We start from the raw sequence: 17,143 nt of genomic DNA, 5'->3' as shown, positions 1-17,143 counted from the left end.
TTTCTAAAATGGTTCTATTTTTTACTCACGTATGCCGTTTTGTTGTGGCTATGAGTAGCGGTGAGTCTTCTCTTTATTCCATTTGCATTTAAGAAAGAATAAACCTTCACTTTTAAGACTTCAGACACCTTAGAATTAATTAGTCTCTATTACGATTCTAAATTTGTAGGTAAGTAAAACAGCATGATACTTAATAAATCAGCTGGTATAACTATATCCATGTCTGCTAGTTTATCCACAACATCCATGAAATTATTTGTGATCATGGATATTTGCTTGGTGGTCGTAAATTTATTTACCAAAATTTGACGCTTGTTACTTTAAACTTTTAAAATACACGTGAAATTGAGTGTGCCGTCAACATTTAACAATTAAATTAATAATTGTTCATTACACTTTTGTGTAAATTCTTTTAAGAATTAAGGTTTTTAAAGCAATACTAACATCATATTACTAATGTTGCTGTAATAACACATTTGCTTAGCTTAAGTCATTCCTTAATAATATATAACGAATCAAGAAGTAAAATGAAAATGATTAATAGACAGTAATTTTTTGTGAAATTATTTATAAGTTTATAAAAAAGATGTTCCGCGGCAAAAAGCGAACTAAATTTGACAAGTCTACCGTGTGTTCAGTGATGTCAACTTGGATGTTTTCCCCCCAAATTTAGGGGGGACTTTACCCAAGCAATTTTTTAGACGGTTTAAAAAAAACTGTACGATTCTATGAACTTTAGCCGCAAACTCAACCAAAAAAGTAAACCAAATGTAAACTAAACTAAAAGCGGGCTATAACTCAAATATCAAAAAGCTATAATAACGCAAGATTGAAAGAAGACCTATTTTATACTACTTTAAAAGTACTTTTGATTCATATTTCTCTCAAACCGAGTGTGCAATAAAAACTTAAAGGATTTACTACTTTCTAGATGTTTAAGGTATTTGAGGTTGGTCCTAGAGAACATTCTGTCGAAGTTGGCATCACTGCCCAAATCAGTCATCACTCATCAGCAATACTATAACTATAGTGTATTAATCGTAGTCAGTTGTAATGTGCTCTGATATAAATTGAAATATAATTTTTATTTTGTATAAATTGTGGTCAATCATAAAGTACTATTATTATTTAGTTAATCTAGTTGAAGAACAGAAAGCTTTTAGTGTCTCAAAAGATGATTTGTATAATAACTATCAGTGCAATCGTTTCTGGGCTAGCAATTTTATTACTTTTTTTACATTTCTCATTAGATAAAAAAACATTGTACAAAAATTTAAATAATAAACATGTTGTTGTGACTGGCGGGTCAAGTGGTATTGGTAAGGCTGTTGCCATCGAGGCCGTAAAATTAGGAGCTAATGTAACAGTTATCGGTCGAGATATTAAGAAACTATCATCTGTAGTTAATGAGATGCAAGGACATTTTATTAATAAAGAACAAAAAGTACAATATGCATCATTGGATGTTACATCCAATTATAATACCATAGAAAAATGTTTCTCTGATTTGGAAAATAAAATGGGAACAATATTTATGTTATTTAATTGTGCTGGTATGTGTATTTGTGGTAAATTTGAGGAAATGAAAATTGATGAAATTAAACAGATGATTGATTTAAATTATTTTGGAACCGCATATCCAACTAAGTATGTTTTACCAAAGATGAAAGAGAGAAATGAGGGTATTATTGTTTTTGTTTCGACAGAAGCTGCCTTATTAGGTAAGTCTAGAAAATCCAATAACATGAATAATATCATATATAAGTTTATAAAACAATTGTACTCTTTAGGAATATATGGCTACAGTGCGTATGGTGCAGCAAAATGGGCAGTTAGAGGCTTAGCAGAATCAGTATTTATGGAACTGGTAGGAACAAATGTAAGATTAACTCTTGCATTTCCTCCTGATACAGATACACCTGGGTTTAAACAAGAGGAACTCACAAAACCTGCAGAAACCAAGCAGATATCTGGTTCAGGAGGCCTACATTCTCCATCCGAAGTTGGTAGGAAGATGCTTCAGGATGCACTAGTAAGTAAAATTTGTGACTTTGAGGTTCCATTAAATCGTAATACAGTTTACATATATATATTATGTCCAGTAGATTAATCTCCAATTTTCTTTTTAATTTTCAGAAAGGAAAATGCTATTCAGTTTTCGGATTTAGTGGGCATATTTTATCTCTACTATATTGTGGAAATATAGATAGTGTAAGTCAAGTGTTCCTTCAAATTGTGACTATGGGATTTTTACGTGCAATTGTAGTGGTTATTATGTTATCATTTCACAAAATTGTAAGAGACGGTTTAAGTAAAAAAAAGAAAGAAAGTAGCAACTAAAAATATATTTAAGAATATCGCTGAACATTAATTGTAACTGAAAGTGGGTATTATTAATTAAAATCAATTTATTGTTTATAGTAATGACACCCAAAATGCCAAACCTCCCTCCGAACCTAGAAAATATATATAATGAATACTATATTATATAACAATGTATTTTTTTAAAAATAAGTCACTTATATTATAGTTATTAGACAATCAATGATATATATATATATCAAGTATATACTCGAGTTTAATGTATGTACTATAAAAAATATATAATATATAGGTATTCAGAGTTTAGAACTTATTAGGATGGAAGACAGTTATTAGTATTTTACCTCAACAACAATATTATGATAATTTCAGGAGTATAACTTTTTATATACTGAAATTAATTTTAATTAAACCATGATAATTTATGAAGCATTTAAGCACAAATTTTGTTGATAGTGTAATTTAAAGCCACGGCCAGTGTAAACACTATCAGATCTAAACCAAACCATTATAGGACCAACAGCACTATCTGAAAGAGATGAAAAATTCATTTATTTAATTTATAAGCTTGGCGGAAAATAAATAATAAAAATTATTTCAGATGTTTAATTTATATTCCTAACATGTGCGATCTCTAAAGAATAATTTATAATCATGGATTGACTCAGAAGTTTGCAAAACTATGAAGATCATGCAAAAGTATGAACCTAAACTTTGTTTCACTATTTTATACCTTTTTTTCCTTATTTTACAAAATAATATAATATAATCACAATATTTTACATTAGAAAACCGCTGTGGTTTGTATTAATGTAACCATAGCAATATGGTTTAGGAGCGCGACAATTGCATAAAAATGTAGTATTATAATTTACAGTTTATGTTGGTTAGCCTTAGGCTATCTCATATCTGACCTGTAACTGGGGCATCAAAAGAGAAGTCTTGAACAGCAGACCCATCATTTAATCTTTCTCCACAAAGTCGTACTGCGGATATTAACAGCCAGTCTGACGGACAATTAAAAATTTCTACTCCTGCTTGCCTTGGTGGTAATATTGGAAGACCTTCTAAAAATTAAATATATAAGGCACGTAAAATATATATGACTCTGGAAGTGCTTTGCAACTAATAAATATATAATACTTAGTTATTTTACTTTTAAGATCTACATGAAAAACTGTATTTTTAATATTTTTCTGCTGATGTTAATTTGACCGCCAAAGTTCAAGGTAATTAATTAAACTAACAAAATGTAGGTTATGTTAAAGATTTATTAAATTGTATATTATTATATGAAAATGCATAGATCTATGCCACTCACCACCATCGTAATTAACAATCTGCATGTATCCAGCATTTTTATATGTGATACTGCAAAAACTAGGTTGACGTTGTATACAAATGACATAATTTAGATTATTCTGCAAATAAATTGATAAATATCATTGGTACTACCACAAAATATAATTTTATACAACATAACTAAAATTACCAGATAAGATGATGTTTTTCCAATTGATATTTCGGAAATGTCCCGATAGTTAAAAGAAACCAAATATCCCTGCTCTTCTTGGAAATACTGGAGACATCCAGACGGTGGTGATAAGGCATTATTTGGCAAAAGTTGTGTAATCTAGAAAAATAGAAATTATCATATTATTTAGATTAAAGTCAACCTATATTCTACAAAGTAACAGTAAGGAACATAAAATAGGAAATAAGTACATATCTATAATATTTTTTCTCGCCGAGGATTATTGAGTTGAGGTATTTAATTTTAGACAACTTCTAATTAGAATAGTTAATTTTTGCCTCATAATCATGCCATTATTACGTATTCATAGTGATGGTAGATATTATGAATTAATTTACTGGTAAATCAGTCAAAAAAAAATATTTAGTAATCATCCTGAACAAATCAAATAATTAATGAGCAAAAAACAATTTAAAAAGTCCAACAAAGATAAAGTTAGTTTATCGTCCCTAAATTATGGCAGGATTTGCAGGAAGTCGAGTAAGAAAAATTTAATGTACTGTGGGATTTGCCAAAATAGATTTTTCGCATTACGTCATGAATTTTGTGTCCCTAGTAAAGATTACATAATAAGGAAAATTTCTAATCTAATTTGCATGTCAATGAGTGTAACTTTTGTTAAGTTTTGTTGTACATACTTTTTTCGACGCAGTTCTATTTACTTATACTTGTTAGGTATTCTAATCGGGATCGTTTTATGTATTAACTATCGTTATATCTATTATTAGGCCTTGTAGACAGTTCATTAATTTCTATCTGGAAAGACATAAGTAATTATAATTTAATCAAAAAGTAATAACGATATTATGATAACTTCGTAGATCGTGGGGAGTTTTTATCTAAAAGTGACAGAATTTACCAAATGAGCTCGATCATTTCTGACCTATCATCTATCATCTAAATGGGCCTTTAGATACATCAAATAAATCTTATATAGTATTCGTATTGCGTATTGTCTCCACAGTAGTGTAAGTGCATACTCCTATTTCGCCACGCCTTGCTGATAATGAAAACGTGAAACGTTAGGTTTTCTTATTTATTTATTAGATTTTAATTACAATAAAATGCTTTTTACAAACGTTCTATAAAATAAACTTTGGTGATTTAAGAGTGACGGAGAGTTGCCAATTCTTCTCGTACGTCCTACGCCCTTGAGTTAAGAACTGTCATTAAATGTAAATTAAGAACCAGTTACGACAATAAGTATGCATTATTTTACCTACATTAATGAATGATATTTTAATACTTTTATTATCATTTGATATACCTTTATAGCAAATATTCGACTCTCAGGTGTGACGGTTTGAATCGACAAATTGATAGGACCTGCCGAATTTCCAACTTCTACATAAACTGCAAACATTAAAATACGTTAAAACTATACAACATTAGCATTATGAAAGTACCTGATTTGTGAATCTAAACTATCAAGGCCGCCACCCAAGCGCATACAAAAAAATCATTTGGTCCAGCCGTTTAAGAGGAGTTCAGTGACATACTACATGTGTATTATATATATATATATATATTACGATAGAATTATATATATTAAAATGTATAGAGCAGTTTGAATAGAACCTATTCGTGAACAAAATATAGGACGGAAAATTTGCTTACAAGTCCCTGAAAAACAAATAACTTACGGTCATAAACTGATCGTCACGAGTCTACGCCGAGGTAAGGTTATATAGGATTGACGCATAAAGGAGATACTAAGAGATCTTTAAAAATCTACAGGCGTATAAAGAAAACTGGATCAGTGATCACAACAGCTGTACACCAAGGAATTGTGTATCTATCTGCATATAATTACCTAATTAATGTCATATCACTATGTGTGTTTGTTTAACAAGGAAATCTATTAACAAATTCTAATATCATTACATATATGCCTTGTTCACTTTGGTTAAAAAAATAAATTATTTTTGTAATATCTACGATAGTAAGATTATTAATCAGAAATGATTAATAAAATGTAGGTAGATATTTATCATTAAACAATCTTTAGACTAATTATTATTCGTCAGACATCAGACTGGTTGCAAGGTCAAAGCAAATTTTATTAAAATTTAGGAAATACCGTGTTGGCCCGTATTGATTCCGCATAGGATCGGTAACACGTTGTTAACATCTTGACCCGTTATTATGAATTGGTCCTGTTCACAATTGCCAGAGTTGGGAGGTAACAACTAAAAACAAAAAAAAATAGTTTACATGTATGTATGTATATATATGTATCATTATAAGGCATCCTGAATCATATAATCTAGCTTATCATTTGTTGGTGACGCCTTGAAACCCTTAATAGGTCGTTCGGCCATATTCGCCATTTACCCTTCGCTGAAACAATTAAAATTTAGCCGCTACTGGAACTGAATTGTAACTTACAAGGAACATTCAGAGTTCGATCATGCTATCACGCGATCTTCTTTAAGAAGTACAACACGGAGGCAGTGTATACCAACGAACGACTGGCTATACATACCTCAAAGGTTAAAAAATCCAGTCTTAATTGCTTAACTTCTGGCCATGCTTTCTCCAAAGTAATGATGCACGACAGTCTATCAATAGTTGGTAAGGGATACTCTCGATTAGTAAACCACCCTTTGGGAGATGCAGATTTACTCTCGCATGTGAATTGCACTGAAATTATGATAAAACACGTGTTAACATTAGAGTCTAGTACCCACCTCAGGATTTCTGGTTGCCGATTTAAATTTTAGGCTGGACGTTTAGGAACGCATAAATTAGCACGTAGATCAGTATTGTAATTTTGTGAATTTATTAGAAAATTGGTATTTTATTTATTAATATGTAACTATCAAAAGAGGGTTCAATTCTTGTAAGAACTGAGTCATTTATAAATCGAGATTCGGCTTTTGAATTTTCTTTAATAGTTTTCATTAGTCATTTTATTGTCTATAAATTTTATACGTTGTTAACCTTACCTATACAACACGTTCCATGGCCATCAGCACACACTCCCATATTAGTACCACCTGACTTCTGGCAATCGTATTCATGAAGACATAATCCTTCTAATCCATTAGAAGATGTGCAAGGCACATGATCAAATTCAATAACTTCGAATATATCTAGAAAACGACTGTCTCTTGTTATTTTTGTCTTAATTTTTTTCAATCTTCTTGGTGGTTCCCTGCATCTCGAAATCTTTCTTTTCGGTTTAAAGGTAGTATGCTGAGTTTGGTGTATAATATTTTCGGAATGCTCTTTTCGGTTCTGATGCTCGGAGTTTGTATATTTGCTCTCTGTGTCACCCACTTTAAGTTTTTCCGTTATGTAATTATATTGCTGTGGATCAATAGTCAATATTGGAGAAAAGTTTTGAACTTCTTGAAATGATTCTACAGCACTATTATTCTGTAAAGTCGCAGAATACCACCGGGAGCTATTTGTTGAAAAACAAGACAACATTATAATTAATATGGTTATCATTATTTAAAAATTTGCTACACGTTTTTACACACAGAGTAAACTAATAAACTGATCTCTCAACTGAACTCACAACATTATTTAATGATAGACTTAAGTTTTCTTTGACAGATATAATTAAATATCTAGAAATCGTTATGCTTTTCTTATTTGCTCTACTTTTACCGCATGAAATAAGATTAACAGTCTTAGATTTATAAAATAGACAGTTATCCCGATCAAAATAATTCTCCATATTGTAATTGTATTAATTTGTAAGTCAGTTCTAGATTAAAATGCATTAATGCCAGCAATTTGTGCAAATAGTAATGCATATATGACACATATAGGTCATAATATATTATTGTTATTTAATATCCTGCACACTATGCTATGCTGTTTTGTCTTGACCCAATGAGGTGTCCTCGCTCTACCACACCTAGGCTTTTCTTAAGCTTACGCATACAATGTGAGAGTATAATATATGAGTATCTAGTTATGATATAAGCTCCTTGTATTTATATTAAGCCTGCTATAAAAGGGTTACACTGACCGTTTAAATTCATATCAGTCTAGAGCGTGAAAGGAATCAACCATGATTGCTAAGGTAAGAAATTAATTGTCTTACAACTAATCTAACTTTTTACTGTCAGTTGTATACACTTATATTGTAGGTTGATTTTTTTTAAAACCAATAGAAATATCTACAATATTACGTAATTAACATTATTGTTCTCCCCATTGCTTGCCTATTGGCAATGGGGAGAATGACTGAAAGCTTTCATCGAAAGTGTTGACTAATCCCGTTAGCAGAGATATCATAAAATAGGAAACTGAAGGTTTATACGTCAGATAAAAACATAATCTATCCACTTGTCTTAACAACAGCTTACGGCACCCATTCAAAGATAATTAAAAAAATACATATAAAGTAGTAATACGTTTTATCTCCGTTCATTACACGTTATTCACTATACAAGTTAAATCTATTTTTTACAGAATTAAAATTTACATTTGAAAATATAATAAACAAAAAATGCACGTTGTAAAGCGAGTGTTTTTAAGAAAATCAGTCGTCTGTCTGTGTACCTAGTACATACCTGCAAGTGATACACATAACTGTATTCTATTATTTAAGGTACTTATTGTTGCTTGCTTTGTGGTGGCTGCTCAAGCCGGAGGTCTTCTGGCATCAGCTGCTTATGGAGCCCCTTATACATATGGGGCTTGGAACCCATACAGTTCCTATCCAGCGCAACCGGCAATTGCTACTCAGCATTCCAATATCCTGCGGTCCCCTTTCAATTTGGGTCAGGTATAACTATATCTTGTAATAATGAGCGTATAAGCACTTTGGCCATATTAATGGGCGGTTACGATTTTTCATAAAACTTTGATAATTATTAAAACTTCACTTGAAATGTATAGTAATTGTGGGCATTTTTGATATTGCGAATCTATTATTTTAAATCGCTATTATCTAAATCGATAGAGCGGGAAAAACTAACGTTTTTTCGTAGGATCTCCAATGCTCCTGGGTTTGAATTCTCGTAAAAGTCGATTTGTAAAACTATAATTTTCAACTTCTTTTTTTCTACGTCTAACAATGTTGCCTTTATTTTAGATATCGACATACAGCAAAGCAATTGACACACCATTCTCGAGTGTACGTAAAGCTGACATTCGCGTAAGCAACCCTGGTTTAGCGGTGGCACCAGCTTACCATAGTTTTGCCAGTCCGGTCGTGTCACATGTCGCTGCTCCTTTAGCAACCGCTAGAGTAAGTTAATGATTACACTACTACGACAACAATATTTTGCAAACTGTAGCCTGTGTTGTGTTCTCGATTAACTACTTTTTTTAACTCGTTATATTCTTACGTCCCTAGGGTGACACAAATTAGATCTTTAAATCTCTACTTAAAACCGCTATAATATATAAACATCTATTTGTATCACATCCATATATAAATTGTATTAATAAGAAATAGATAATATTATACCCTTAGTATACATAATATACCTACTAGTATTATAAACTTGTCCACCTATATTAAAATAAGATAAAATATTTTTTTTAGGTCGCTGGTGGCCTTTTAGGAGTGGCTTATTCTGCTGCACCCGCAGTGTCCCACATGACTTACACTAACGGCCTCGGTCTTGCCTACGCATGGTAACCGCTTCCACTAGATTTAAGAATTGTTTTATAAGTGTGCTCAAAGATTCCTCATTATTTATTGCCTATTGTTGTTAGCGTTTCTGAATATTCTGCTGTTTTATGAAATACAATATTAATAAATATCTAGTGGTTTTATTTTTTTAATTTTATCTTTAAAACAAAATTTACTTTTGGTCTAGAACTTATCGCTTTTTCCAAGGCCTTCAACTTTCTACTTTAGCTCATTTAATTTTAGCTGTTTTAAATGTTCATGTTGGTCAAAATATTGTTATACAAGTGAAGGGCGAAAATAATAATCTGTGGGAGTGTATGGATCATGGATTCTGTGTTTCAAAGGTAAATTTGTCATTTCTAGCCTGTGGTTTAAGTAGCGTAAATAAAAAAGTGTGTAATTTGAGGTTTTCGTATTTGCAGCCGCTATTTGCACCCTAGATTTAACTAATAAATTCTAATAATTGATCTTATTCAGCATGGTTTAAGTAGTTTTTGATCTACGTTGCCATAAGCTTGATTTAATTATTTCCTTAGATAAAACATCGACAAACGAATTTTTGCAAGTTTGTAGTTTTTAAGAGAACAGATAGACCTCTTTTGTGGTGGTTTTTGACATTATATTGAGGTATTTTAAATGTATATTAATAATTTGAATTCCTATAATATTTTTTACCGGCCTTTAAACTTTTTTTTTCACATTGATTTTTTATTTCAGGTTATTATCGACCTGTCAAGAGGACATTTTTTTCGTCAAGCTGTCTCCACAAATTCGCAAAATAGGAGACGAAAATCCATTCAAGTTCTCAAATTTCTTGTCAAATCTACCACCGATCGTAAGTATTGTTTAACGTAATGTAAATATTAAACAAATATATGGATTTTCTTTGAATTTAACATTGATAGTGAAATATATTTGAAAGATATATCTGAAGATGTAAATTTATGCTATAAGTATTTTGCTTCATATTGACGTGATCTTATTCCTGCGTGGGAGAGATTTTGTTTAGAAGTATAATGTAAAAGTCCTTAGGATTTATTACTTCTAACTGTATTGCTCTTAAATAAGTAAACATTTTGTAAAGTTGTCACTACTAGTAGATACCACTGTTAGATTTGCTGAACAATACTACAGCCTGAATTGTTTTCCTTAAGCTATGTACAAAAGATCACCAAGCTAACTTATGAATCAGTAATGTAGCAGTAAGTTAGATACATCCATAGCATTCGTTATAGTATTTTTAAATCTGTTTGGCTTATGATACTTAGACTAAACATTTAAATATTTGGGATATTTGTTAAAATTATATATATATAGTTCTATAAATTTAATGTATATGCAGGGTGGTAGAGCAATGCCGCGATGCAGTAAACGCACGCGAGGTGCAGCAGCCGATTTGCTGCCAGGTACTACGTCTCTTGAAGACCACCACCACCACAAAAGGTCAAGGAACACAAGGTCAGTTAAATAATATTTATCTTAATTTATAATATTGTTATATTCAATTGTTTTCCAATGAATATTAAAATTATTAATATACTTTTAATTGACCTTGAAATTTTGACAAAAGTATGTTCTCATAATTAACTTTTTTTGGTAATGTTTTATCTAAGGGAAGATTTGATATGAAACCTTTTGGCAAATTATTATAATAAGAAATAAATCAATAAATAGTTTTAAACATACTTTATAAGATATTATTATATGCATTTGTCATGCTGACAAGACTGTTAAGACTGTTATAAACACAGTAGTTAAAAGGAACCTTAAATGTCTTAAAAAAAGAAGTGTCTTTTACCATTTTTATATATATAATTCTACTGTATGTGTGTATGTCACTGAACTCCTCTAAAACAGCTGGACCGATTTGAATAATTTTTGCTTTTGTGGTTAGGTGGCATCCTAGATGGTTTAGATTCACAAATCACCCTCCAGATGGTACTGCAGTCGGTACTATCATACTTTGTTCAATATCCTAATCATTTGAAATATCATGCATCACAATGCCTGGCGGGTCTGCTAAAAAATTGTTTGTAATGGTTATGGTTATGCTAGTAAAGGCTTTTAAAAAGTTTAGTTTAGTCTTACTCAAGTATCAATTCTACTAATTTAGATGTCTTAGGTTTTATCAACAACAATGTTGCTCATATTAAATTTGTTGCAAATCACTTATTACAAATTTGTACCCTTAATAATAATCATTATGACTTGCAAGAGTAAACATACAAGAAAATTCTGTTTAATTTTACCTACTCTAAAAATATTTCTATATACCTTATGTGTTTGCTTGTAATGTTTCTGTGATGAACATTTTTGAAAATATACAATTTCAAGCAGTGTGCAATATTGTATATATATGTTTAAACTTTTATATGTGACACTATGATATGTTTTTTATTTCAGTTCTCGAAGACATTCCAAAACTGAAGATATAAGTTTTAGTCCTAAAAAGTGTTTAGTCTGGTTTAAAGAATATACCACAATTGCAGAACCAGATGTATTAGGTAAGGCAGTATCTATTCTGTATATCAGTATTTTTACAGATTAAGAGCCACAATGCTATAAATATGAATATTATTATAGAATAATTCTAGACAAAATTTACTAAAGAAATCCTAATATATAAAGCAGTAGACAAAGAGGGTCAAAAAATGTTGCCACTTCGGATTCTAAATCTTGAACTAATACATAGTAGACTATTTAAGATTTTAGGCATTCCTCGACAGGAAGTTTAAGGAAATTTTACTCTTGCAGCCATACTTTTAATATATATTATGTCATTACTTATTGTTAAACACTTAGACGTAATGTTATATGTAAAATGCCCTAATGTCTTAAAATTATTTTTATTGCTATAATAGCAGAAAGATTGACCTCATTCAGTATATACTGTTATTTATTTAAATTCAATATAATTAATCACTTGTATTTTGATTATCTATAAGTTCTTAATTATTAAGTTTTATTTCAGGGCCTGAGGGTATGGAAAAATTTTGTGAAGATTTAGGAGTGGATCCAGAAAATGTGGTAATGTTGGTCATTGCATATAAAATGGGAGCTAAACAAATGGGTTATTTCACACAGGAAGAGTGGTTGAAAGGTTTGTGTTGATATAGACACTATGTTTTTTATATATGGTATTGTGCATGTTTCAGTTTAGAAAATGATTATACCCTGGACTGTTTTAATGCATAAGTTTAAACAATTAATATTTTAACATTAGTTAACTAAGTCTAATAAAGAGAGCAAATTGTTTAATTTTTTCAGTGAAGAATTAAAACACTCGCTATAAATGAATCTAAATGATATGCAAACCTTAAGTTGTTTGTCTAAGCTTGTTCTAGGGATATGACAACAATATTACTCTACTAACTAACAATAATACTAGTTTGCATGGGTTACATATAAAGTACACCAGGTGATGACAAAGAACAATGATGAAAACTGTTTTATACATCATAAATCAATTTTATAATTTGGCTAAACCTTTAAGGACAGAACTTATTGGTGGTAGATGATTACTATAAAAAAAAAATTAAAGTAAGCTTTTATGCTTTCACATTGTGTGAATGTTCCTGTGTCTTACCAAATACTTGGTAAAGTCTGTATGTAAAAAGTATGTATTATATTGATATTTAAATATTTCATTGTTGTACCTAATAATTAAAAACAATGAAAGACTAAGTTGTAATTCTTGTTCCCTTTTATTTTATGTTGCATTATTATTCGCTATTCATGAATCTGTAAGATTAGTTTTATTTTAATTTTTAGTTTGTTATTAATATATATTTTTTATTACTTTAGATTAGGGATTTAGGAAGATTTTTTATAACATTTAGTTCTGCACTTCTTACACTCATCATTTTTCTTTTTTAGTTTTTCTCTTACTAGGGTTGCCTGGAAGAGATAACTTGCAATCATTGATAAAGCAATAATCCTTTGTAATTTTTATGTATTTGTGTTTCTTTTATTTTTGCAACGAAGTATGAATAAATAAATATATAAAAATAAAATATATAAGCTTTTGTGTGTATTTGGGCTTTGACAAAGTACTAAGTAATGTATTGTAACAATTTTTATATTATTATTAACAGGTTTAACAGATCTACAATGTGACAGCGTACTCAAATTGCAGAGCAAATTAGAAAATCTTCGAAGTTTACTCAATGACCCATATGTCTTCAAATCAATATATAGATATTCTTATGATTTTGCAAGGGTGAGTTAAATTTGTTTTCCTAACTTACTAACAATATGTTATTTCATCTCACAATACAGCTTACTTATAATAAATATATCAGATTTTAGACTGTTTTGCTAATGTTTTGTAGTTTCATTGTGATAAGTGCTAAAAATAATGGCAATGCAATTAGATTTGTTTAGTTTAAACAACATGGTTTTAATAATGAATGAATGATTTAAAAACCTTTAATAATGAAATTATTTGTCAGGATGGATAATTAAATATTCCACCATAAAGGGTACGTCGCAAGGAAAACAGTTATTTTCATTGTACTAAGTATGAAGTTACGTAGCCGCAGTCAATACCTAGTTAATATAACTCATAACATACAGTCCAAGTTATAATCCTTTATTTATATTAACCTCAATTAAAAATTCACGTCACATCATAACGTCACGTTAATTTTTGGGGGTAACCCAGTTTTTATTTTATAATAACCAGTCTAAAGCATGTTGCGTCTATAGAAAGATCTAAAACGTAGTGCACGTTGCGTAAAAATCTGGGCTTACATTTTGCTCACAAAGTCTTACGAATAAGTGTCAATTACATAGAAAGAATCTATTTCAGCGCAACTTGCATTCGGAGCTAAGGTTTCTTAACCTATATCATGAATCGCTTTACCACTACGCTAACATTTTTTAACTGAATGATTATCTCGATGCAAATCAAAACATCATTTGTTAATGTACACATACGAACGTCAATAAAAAAAAATCTGAATTTTTCAAAAACGCCAAGTCGCCAAGTCACCAAGACTAGCAGTAACAATGTTGTTAGCTTTAATACAATTTTAACTATTTCAGGATAAAGACCAACGTTCCCTAGATACGAGTACGGCTCGTGCACTATTAGGAGTACTTCTACCGCGTTGGCCTCTTCGCCTACCCCTCGCAGAGTTTCTGACTCATGGACGGCGGTACCGAGTCGTTAACCGGGACCAGTGGTGTAATATACTCGAGTTCAGCCGCACTGTTGACACGCACCTTACTGCTTATGACGCGGATGGAGCTTGTAAGTAGCTTTAAGATTACAGTGTTTTGTTAAAATTACGAAATCTAATTTATTTGGAAAAGTAGTCTGGCCTTTTTGGTTTTAAACAAATTATGATTATTTTTTCAGAATTGGGTGCAATGTTTATAATTTTTTTGGTTGGGTGGTTGACATTTGATAAAAAATCACTCACAAATTTTAAAACATTTATATAGAAAAAAACAGACATTGGTACATTGTATTATTTTTGTACACAAAATCAGTTCATGGTACGTAATAGGACCATATCTAGTAAAAGCGTACCGTAATAGGACCATTAGGACTTTTATGAGACGTCGTAATAGTTTGATTTTAAATGTAATTTCTTTTTTTTTACAATTGTCAATATATTTTATTCATGATTATGTAGAGAGCCTTTATATACCAGATGTCCTGGGTTTGAACTCTGGCTTGATTCGGCTTTGGACGTATAAGTAGGAGACTTATTTACCATTAAATTAATCCGTTTTTTTAATAGCATATATGTATTATTCCAGGGCCTGTAATGTTAGATGAATTTGTGGAATGGCTGAGAGCAGAACGTGGAGACGCAGCCATGCACGCCAGCTGAGACCACATTGAGATGGGTTAGCCTTAAATATTTTATACCCCCATCCGTTATATCAATTGCTTATTATGATCTTCAAATACTTAGTAAAAATAGATAAAGCATATTTACTAAAAAAATTCACGACTTTTTTGCTGTTATGTTATATTCGTTAAACCTTCAAGGTTCTTCGGATTAAAAAAAAAGTTTATTTAATGGGTCATTTTAGAAGAACTTCATTGGTTAAGTGATGAGACGTATGTTTTGCGTTTGACATAAACAGCAGATATTTATATAAATTAGAAATATTATTTTTTCAGGATTGGGTGAGGCTTGCAGTAAGATGGTTCATTGTGGGCCTGCCTTATAGATTTAAGTGTCATGTATATTGTTTATCTGTGTATATTATGTTCTACACATACCCTACAATAAAACACTAATGTTTATTATTACCGCGATTACTTTAAATTTTACGATGTTAATAACATAAATATATTAGTTTTACTGGTCATCTATACCAGTTAATGCTTTGGGTTGATTGATTCAAATAGTCTAATGCCATAGATAGTGTTTATACAGACTTTTTTCTCAAATTAATTATCTATGGTGTCATTACCCATTATTCAAATGACATGCGCGTACTATATCTGTGCATATTGACTTGTTATTTTACGCAACACACATTTGTTTTTCACGTGTTAAAATTTCCGGTAATTTTCTATTCAAAATTGAATTTAATTGTGGTCGCGGTATATGTATATTAAATTTGTATAACATAACATTTTATATTTTTCCTTGTTCATCGCACGAAATTTGTAATACTCCTTACATTATATATTAGATAATTTATTTAATGCCCACCGATCCATTGTTTTAATAGTACAAGTAGTCATTGTTACAATATAGATAAATCAATATTCTGGAACACTAACTTTGTAATCACATTATTAAAATCATTAAAAGTTTGAATTAGTGCCAAAAACTTATTTGAACCTAAGAAGAAACTAACAAATGCTTTAAAAGTGTATAATTAGAATGCAAAGGAGACTGGGTCAGGTTGATTTATGGCACTATTGGAAACAGAACATTAAATGATTTAGTCAACCCAACATTGATTAAATGTGATCAATCAATCAATCTGCAAATATTGTAAAAATTGATGGGCCATTTATTTAATTTGTACAGTAAATCTTCATTTTATTTAAATCACTAACTATAAATTTATTTTTCATTGTATAGAGTTATTTTCACGTATGAACGAGTACTGCCAATGTAATTGAATTTATGATGTTTGTATGAATGATTGCAGAATGTTTACTCATAATTGAAGCTAATTAACTTTCTACATTTGAAAATCTTTGAGAAGGATGTCTAAATAATTTTGAACATTCTGTAATTATGCCAATATTTTTAAATTTTAAGATAAGTTCAAATGCATAGGAATTTAATGAATTTGGATTTGCTTTAATTTCAGATGACTTTTATAGGCATTAATCATGATACCTGGATTAATTAATATAAAGTCCCTGTTCAATATATTTTCTTTTTTATAGAATAATATTATAACAAAATGTATATGCAGACTTACTCGATATTCTAAAGACTAAATGTTTCTATTTTGTACACTATATTTAGGTATCATGACTTTTGGCTCTGAAACAAGTTCCGATAGACTATCTAGTCTAATCCTAGGTTTAGATGTAGATATCGTTTTGTATAAGCAAGTAGTTAGTATATTCAAATTTTCTGCGGGACATAGTCAGTACCATTCTCTTTAAGATAAATGGTATATCAAATTTATCTAAATTGTTTAGGCCCTCTTACCGAATGTCATTCAAGGAAAATAAATCATTTGGAAAATATTTT

At 30.3% G+C, this 17,143-nt stretch overlaps 4 protein-coding genes across 4 annotated transcripts; 3 read left to right on the top strand and 1 right to left on the bottom strand.

The window, feature by feature from the left end:
• Nucleotides 1–609: 609 nt before the first annotated feature.
• LOC123713561 (3-ketodihydrosphingosine reductase) lies at nucleotides 610–2,910 on the top strand. The gene is made up of 3 exons (XM_045667287.1): nucleotides 610–1,721; nucleotides 1,791–2,032; nucleotides 2,137–2,910. Exons 1-3 carry the CDS (start codon nucleotides 1,175–1,177, stop codon nucleotides 2,338–2,340), a joined length of 993 nt encoding a protein of 330 aa, XP_045523243.1. The 5' UTR covers nucleotides 610–1,174; the 3' UTR covers nucleotides 2,341–2,910.
• A 1,598-nt stretch (nucleotides 2,911–4,508) lies between these two features.
• LOC123713327 lies at nucleotides 4,509–7,291 on the bottom strand. Its single transcript, XM_045666929.1, has 5 exons — nucleotides 6,805–7,291; nucleotides 6,342–6,499; nucleotides 5,937–6,045; nucleotides 5,124–5,209; nucleotides 4,509–4,612 (listed from the first exon to the last, which is right to left on the bottom strand). The coding sequence occupies exons 1-5, from the start codon at nucleotides 7,289–7,291 to the stop codon at nucleotides 4,559–4,561; spliced, it is 894 nt and encodes a 297-aa protein (XP_045522885.1). The 3' UTR covers nucleotides 4,509–4,558.
• Nucleotides 7,292–7,797: 506 nt separating this feature from the next.
• Nucleotides 7,798–9,552, top strand: LOC123713385 (pupal cuticle protein C1B-like). Its single transcript, XM_045667012.1, has 4 exons — nucleotides 7,798–7,895; nucleotides 8,427–8,603; nucleotides 8,913–9,068; nucleotides 9,369–9,552. Exons 1-4 carry the CDS (start codon nucleotides 7,884–7,886, stop codon nucleotides 9,462–9,464), a joined length of 441 nt encoding a protein of 146 aa, XP_045522968.1. The 5' UTR covers nucleotides 7,798–7,883; the 3' UTR covers nucleotides 9,465–9,552.
• Nucleotides 9,553–9,823: 271 nt separating this feature from the next.
• On the top strand, nucleotides 9,824–17,139 carry LOC123713051 (DCN1-like protein 5). Its single transcript, XM_045666538.1, has 9 exons — nucleotides 9,824–10,085; nucleotides 10,176–10,293; nucleotides 10,801–10,916; nucleotides 11,862–11,962; nucleotides 12,430–12,558; nucleotides 13,553–13,677; nucleotides 14,505–14,712; nucleotides 15,228–15,317; nucleotides 15,598–17,139. The coding sequence occupies exons 3-8, from the start codon at nucleotides 10,813–10,815 to the stop codon at nucleotides 15,299–15,301; spliced, it is 741 nt and encodes a 246-aa protein (XP_045522494.1). The 5' UTR covers nucleotides 9,824–10,085; nucleotides 10,176–10,293; nucleotides 10,801–10,812; the 3' UTR covers nucleotides 15,302–15,317; nucleotides 15,598–17,139.
• The last annotated feature ends 4 nt before the right edge of the window (nucleotides 17,140–17,143 follow it).

This window comes from Pieris brassicae, chromosome 8 (genome assembly GCF_905147105.1).
Source record: "Pieris brassicae chromosome 8, ilPieBrab1.1, whole genome shotgun sequence".
NCBI lineage: Eukaryota > Metazoa > Arthropoda > Insecta > Lepidoptera > Pieridae > Pieris > Pieris brassicae.
This window is presented reverse-complemented; position numbering and strand designations above follow the sequence as displayed.